Here is a 6,586-nt window from a genome sequence, read left to right on the forward strand (position 1 = left end):
CTGGGATCCCAGCACAGCAAGGACAGGGAGCTCTGGGAGAGAGTCCAGAGGAGACACCGAGGTGATCAGAGGATGGAGCAGCTCTGCTGGGAGGAAAGGCTGGGAGAGCTGGGATTGTTCAGCTGGAGAAGAGAAGCTTTGGGGTGACCTCACTGTGGCCTTCCAGGACCTGAATGGAGCCCACAAGGAAGATGGAGAGAGACTATTTCCAAGGGCCTGGAGTGACAGGACAGGGGGAATGGCTTCAAACTGACAGAGAGCAGGGTTAGATTGGATATCAGGGAGAAATTCTTCCCTGGGAGGGTGGGCAGGCCCTGGCACAGGTTGCCCAGAGAAACTGTGGCTGCCCCATCCCTGGCAGTGTCCAAGGCCAGGTTGGATGGGGCTCTGAGCAACCTGGGATAGTGGAAGGTGTCCCTGCCCATGGCAGGGGGTTGGAACAAGGTGGTCTTTAAGAGCCCATTCCATTCTGTGATTCCCCCCTTTAGTGCACTGAGAACACGGTTGTTAAATGGCACTGACACAGCAATCCTGCCTGCCCTGCAGCTCTCCCTGAGCACCCTAAGGAGATCACCACCACCCCCTGGCTGTTACACAGACATGGTTAAACCCCAACAGCAGCAGCTGGACAAAGCAGCACATCAGCACAGAGGGCTCCACATCTCCACGTCCCAAACTCATGCTTTGTCCATCAGGCAAAGACAAAAGACAGGTACTGAAAAGCCAAATAGTTACTAGGGAGCTTAAAGAAGTCTCTTTAGGGCACTTTGGGGACCACAGGTGCTCGTGATCCCAGCACTCACATGGCAGCCAATGCTCACACTGAGAAGCAACATTACATAAGGAGTTCTTTTCCTCACTGCTAATTTCTTCCCAGTCATCCACTGTTTCTTGATCCCTGCCTGCTTTAGAGGCACTCTCCAGCTGCCAGAGGATGCAGAATACCAGGAAAATGTGGCACAAAGAAGTGAGAGCCTGTCGGTGGCAATAAGGGAGTCAAAGGCCTGTTTGACTTACAAACAACAATAAATGCCAGTTTCAGACACCTGCAGCTTTATTTCTTTGTAAATGAGATGCCAGTTACTCTGCAAACATCAGCATTTACCTTCCCTTTCACGTGCTTTGTAAAGGGTGGTGAACCAGCCCATCAGTCACATCAATAACTACCATTCCTGTTAATTAAACCAGATGGCCACCACTGCACTCACAGCCCTGTCCCCACAGAACTCTGGCAAATTCAAATGTGTCTGTGTGAGCCTTACAAAAAGCACACCATGACCATACAAGTTTGGAACAGAAAGCTCAGAAACTCTTATTTTCAGGCAAGGAAACATCCATCAATACACCCAATTCCAGAGCAGCACCGCCGATCCCGCAGGAGAAGCGTGTTCCACACAGAACCCGCAGCCTGAGCTTTGACAGTGCACAGTCCCACAAGCCGGTTGCTGCATTCCCGGTGGATCCAGAGTGTTCCCGAGGCGGTCTGGCAGGGCCACGCTGCCCTCTGGCGCTAGGATTCGGGAAGGGGCTGGCTGGGCGTGCCGCTCCTGGTTTTCAGCTGTGACTGTGCGATATCCGCCAGGGCGCTCTGGATCTTCTCCAGCAGCACATCCCCGCGGTAAACCACCTCCTCCAGCCGGGCAGCCGCCTCGTGGTTCTCCTCTTCCAACCGATACAGGCTCGCAGCCTGGGAAAAACAAGGGGGAAAAGTAAGGATCTGCAAAGGGACAGCAACGTGATCCTGCTGCTCAAGGAACAGCTCCCGGGAAACAACGATGCTCTTTCAGTGCTTGAATTACACACTAACAACTTCAAAGCAGCTTGTGAGGACTGGCAGCCTAAAACTCCGCAAATCCACACGGAATAAACCCCAAAAAATCCTAAACAGGAATGTCAGCTGCCTTCATATCACCACTTGGTTCAGCACAGCCTTTCTGATGAGATTTATCCCCTTCCCACTCCCTCACCGAAAGGTGCTCAGCAAGATGTCAGCACAACTTCCTTAAATCTTCCATTAAATAGCACATTTCACATGGAACTGTATTATTCAATAGCACATTTCACATGGAACTCTATTATTCAATCTTTCTTTCTTCAAGATTCTGTTTCAGAACCAAACCGCTGTTCACTTAACCAGAACGTAAGGAAATAAAACATTTCAGTTTCAAAGTATTTTAATGCTTTAACATATCTAGCAAATTGAAGGTGTTAAACCTGTTCTAACTGGATATCAGAAAAGGCGAAGCTGAATACTTTCAAATTGGTATTTTTTTCCAAGTAGTTTTACAGCTCTTTAAAAAGCCAGGCTTAAATGAAATGGTAAATTCTTATCCACAAATTCACCTCCTGTTCTACAACACTGCTGCCTTTAATGAGGGTTAATACAGGAGTGAAGGACTAGAGAGCTCTTGGAGGAGCTTATCATGTAAGACAAGCCTCAGACATGGAACACGTACCAAGACAACCTTAGTGTAAAAAAAAGAAAAAATAGATATGCCAAGTATTTATCTACCCCATTTTAGAGCATTTCAAGCACCTTCAAAACTGTTTCTCTGAAGAATGTCAGAATATTAACCTTTAATACTGCACCAAACTAAGCACCAGGAAATACAAATCAAAACTGGAATCAGCAAGCACCAGAATCAAAGCTAACCTATCCCAAACCAAAAGAGATGGGAAATTCTTGTGACACGAAATTCTGCATTAGGAGAGCAAGAAACTGTTCAAGTGTCACCTCTAAGGAAAGCATATCCCTACTGGATAACCAGCTCCTCCTTCTGGAGCATCCTGCTTTTCCTGTCACTTGGATCAGACCCTGCTCAGCCATGGGAGAAGCCTGTAACCTGTCTGCAGCAGGAATTCCACCTTCAGCTATTAAAAATGCAGTTCCATGCAATTATGCTGGTGTTAACGAGCCCAATTAGTATGTTCAGCAATTACTGTGACTAGGAACATCTCCAAATTTTACCTCCCCTGTTTAAACCCAAGACGTGATGCCACTGTCAAGTCATTTCTGTTTGGGGTAAAACCTGCAGGTGATCACCAGGGTTGTCAGAGAAACAGCAATCTGTGTCCTTGCTGCTTTCTAAAAAGAAAACACTTTAGGTAAAGAGTCAAGAAGAAAATAAAAAGAAGCTGTGTAACAGGCAAGGTCTGTAGGAATAACCAGAAAAGAAAAATTACCCCAATAAAACCCAACTTTGGCTGGTCCAGAGGAGGACTGAAAAGTGAAAGGATTGTTTTGTGAGAGAGCTGGAGAATTTAAAGGATACCCAGCAAACCCTTTAACAACCAGAAACACTGTAGAAGAACAAAAGGCTTCTGTAAAGTGTGGGCTCTGCAGCTACAAAATGAAACGTGCTCCTAATGAGCAAGAGAAACATGAAACATTATCCAAGGAGAAAAAAAACCCCAAACAACCCCCAAGGCATGAGTATTGTTGCATCTGTTCTATTAATATTTGAACAGCCGAGGGTGAGCAGTTTCCAGTATTGCGACAGAATGTTAAAAACGAAAATGCTTTTAATAGAAAACTAAGTTTAAAATATTCTGAGTATAACCTTATTTAGAACTAGATGCAAGTGCAGTGCTTGCACTGAGCCTACAAAGCTCTCACAGGCCACTCTCACAAAAAATTATGCGGCCTAGAGACTAAAAAAATGTGTTTAAAACCAGAAAAATAGGCAGAAGTTTGCCTTGGGGAATGTTATGGTATTTTAATTAGGAACACTCATACCTGCAGAGCTGCTGTGGACTCCTCGCTGGGCAGCGAGTCTATGAGCACATCGATGTCCTTGGCAGTGCGGGCGATCAGCGCTGCAAACAGCTGGGCATACTCTGGGAAACACGGAGGGGAAGGCAGGGAATTACAGGGAATCAGCACGGCTCCACCCACACAGCACAGCAAAGGCTACAGATGGAAGGATGAAGGTCATAAAAATTTTCTCCGGGATGAAGGAAACAGCAGGGTCAGCACTGAGGGGAACTCAAACATACCGGAGTCGTGGAATCACACAACGGTGTGGGTGGGAAGGGACCTGAAAGATTATCCCATTCCAACCCCCTGCCATGGGTAGGGACACTTTCCACCAGCCCAGGTTGCTGAGAGCCCCATCCAACCTGGCCTTGGACACTGTCAGGGATGGGGCAGCCACAGTTTCTCTGGGCAACCTGTGCCAGGGCCTCACCTCCCTCACAGGGAAGAATTTCTCCCTGATATCCAACCTAAACCTGCTCTCTGTCAGGCTGAGCAGGCCCTTGGAAATAGTCTCTTTCCCTCTTCCTTGGGGGCTCCCTTGGGAAGAGGAAGGCAGCTTCACTCCAATCCAACAAGGTAACTGGTTACACAGAGGGCTGGGTTTTGTGCAGATGAGGAAATAGCCAGAACTCCATCATCATCAGCCAGTTAAGAAATCACTAATTACCAGTATTAACTGTTTTAGTTACTGCATTAAGTATCGGGAATTAGCTCAAAACTCATTTAACTTTTCAATCTCTGCCCTGAAATCTGCCACTACCAAAAAAAGAACAATAACAAAGACAGTGATCCAAACAGGTATTTTAAATCATATCACGCAACAGATCACTAGAGAAAGAATTTGACGTTTTCTAATCTAAAGAAAAAAGAATTCCCTTTCTGCCACTGAGGAAGTCCAGTTGCCCCCTGAGAAGTGGAAAAGAATTGGAAGCTTCTAACAGACCTTAACTGAGCTCCTATATCATTGAAAGAACCGTTAGTAAGAGGCACCACCAGCCAGAAACAAAACCTTTCCATATGGAATGGTGTCCATTCAGTTTGAATTCAGTTCACTACTACTGCTAAAACACTGAATTAGTCCTTTTCAATTTATAATTTAAGACCTTACCCATTTCTTTATGTGCTTGGTTCATGAACGATTTGTGGAACAAAGAGAGAAAACACGGTAATGGCAAAATTCCCCAGAAGAGATTAACATTCTCAAAGGTACACTTGACTTTAACCTAAAAAAACCCCTCAACAACAACAAAACCAATATCCCCATTTAAAACTTACTCAGGGTCACCACTGGGTCTACCCGTAGAGAGTTTTAAGGTTTTTTAAGGACGCAACCAACCCTTCCAGCTGGCTCTTCCAATTAATCCCAGTATTCAATTGTCCCAGAAAGAGCATCACTGACCTCCCAACCAGTCTCCCCTGATGTTCTAATGAAAAATCCTAATCTCATATGAGATAGAGGTAAAATTTTCTTGTGGAGAAAAAGAGGGAAAAAAGAAAATAAGGAAAAATATTCAGGACTAGAATAACGCAGTTATTTACGATTTGAAATTCTTGAATCAGAGAGAACTTCTTGTTTGCTTTCCAATTTCAGTGCCTGTTCTAGTTTGTCTGGGACAGGGTAAATGTTCTTCTCAGCAGTGGCACAGCGCTGTGTTTTGGATTCAGTATGAGATTACATTTTATTTTGCTTCCACTGTTAAACTGTTCTTAGCCCACAAGTTTTACCTTTTTTACCCAATTCTTCTCCCCTCAGTACAGGGGGAAATGAGAGAGCAGCTACCTCGCCTTTAGTTGCCAGCTGGGGTTAAACCACCACAGTGCCTTAGGTCAGTTTCTAGTCTCTCAAAAAAAAAAAAAAAAAAAAAAAAAAAAAAAAGCCAGTGGGGAGAATCAACATGACATTATTCCTTAATTAATTTCTGTGGCTGCCCCATCCCTGGAAGTGTCCAAGGCCAGGATGGACAGGCCTTGGAGCAACCTAGTCTAGTGGAAGGTGTCCCTGCCGATGGCAGGGGGTTGGAACAAGATGATCTTTAAGGTCCCTTCCAACCCTTAAACCTTCTATGATTCCACGATACGCGGACAAACACAAGTAATGGGCAGCTCGCTAACAACCTGTTTCCACAGCCCTACGGAAGCAGCTTAGAGCCGTGGAGCTGCTCCGCTGCTGCACAACCACCAGCGCAAGAAACACACCGTAATGCTTCGCTGGCCCTTAAAATCGCATTTCTGCCGCCACAATCTTACGCAAGAAGCGACTTAACCTCCATCGCTCCCCCAGCTACCGCGGGGTCTGCGCTCCCGATGCCCGAGCCAGACTTGCCTTCCGTGGGGTTGGCGGGCTGGTCCTTGTTGATGGCGGTCTGGATGTTGCTGAAGGAGGCCGGGGGCCCGCACTGCTGCAGCACCCCGATGGCGTTACAGAACTGGTCCGCGAGCTGCCGGCAGCAATTAGCACCGCGTTAATCACCCCGTCCCACCCCAGCGCAGCCCCGGGGAGCGCGGGGGGGAGCGCGGCCGCCTCACCGAGTTCACCGCGTCCTGCAGCTGCGTCAGCCGGTCCGCCATGGCCACCCCGCCCCGCCCCGCCCGGCCCGGCCCGGCCCGGCCTCGCCGCCGCGGCGCCCCCTGCGCGCTCGGAGGAGGAAGGGTTTGTGGGGGGGTTGTGGGCACCGCTCACCCCAGCCTTGGGATCTCCCTCGGGAACGCCTCTGTTCGCATGAAAGAAAACAAACAAACAAGAAACAAGGCTCAAGGGGGGACCTTATCATAGGATTATAGAATCACAGCCGGGTTGAAAAAGACCTCCGAGACCATCAAGTCCAGGTG

At 47.5% G+C, this 6,586-nt stretch overlaps 1 protein-coding gene across 1 annotated transcript; it reads right to left on the bottom strand.

The window, feature by feature from the left end:
* Positions 1-1,036: 1,036 nt before the first annotated feature.
* On the bottom strand, positions 1,037-6,333 carry MED21 (mediator complex subunit 21). Its single transcript, XM_050324601.1, has 4 exons — positions 6,284-6,333; positions 6,081-6,195; positions 3,737-3,837; positions 1,037-1,687 (listed from the first exon to the last, which is right to left on the bottom strand). Exons 1-4 carry the CDS (start codon positions 6,323-6,325, stop codon positions 1,511-1,513), a joined length of 435 nt encoding a protein of 144 aa, XP_050180558.1. The 5' UTR covers positions 6,326-6,333; the 3' UTR covers positions 1,037-1,510.
* Between the last annotated feature and the right edge of the window lie 253 nt (positions 6,334-6,586).

The sequence above is a fragment of the Myiozetetes cayanensis genome, unplaced genomic scaffold (assembly GCF_022539395.1).
Source record: "Myiozetetes cayanensis isolate MyiCay16 unplaced genomic scaffold, myiCay2020 scf3, whole genome shotgun sequence".
Lineage (NCBI taxonomy): Eukaryota > Metazoa > Chordata > Aves > Passeriformes > Tyrannidae > Myiozetetes > Myiozetetes cayanensis.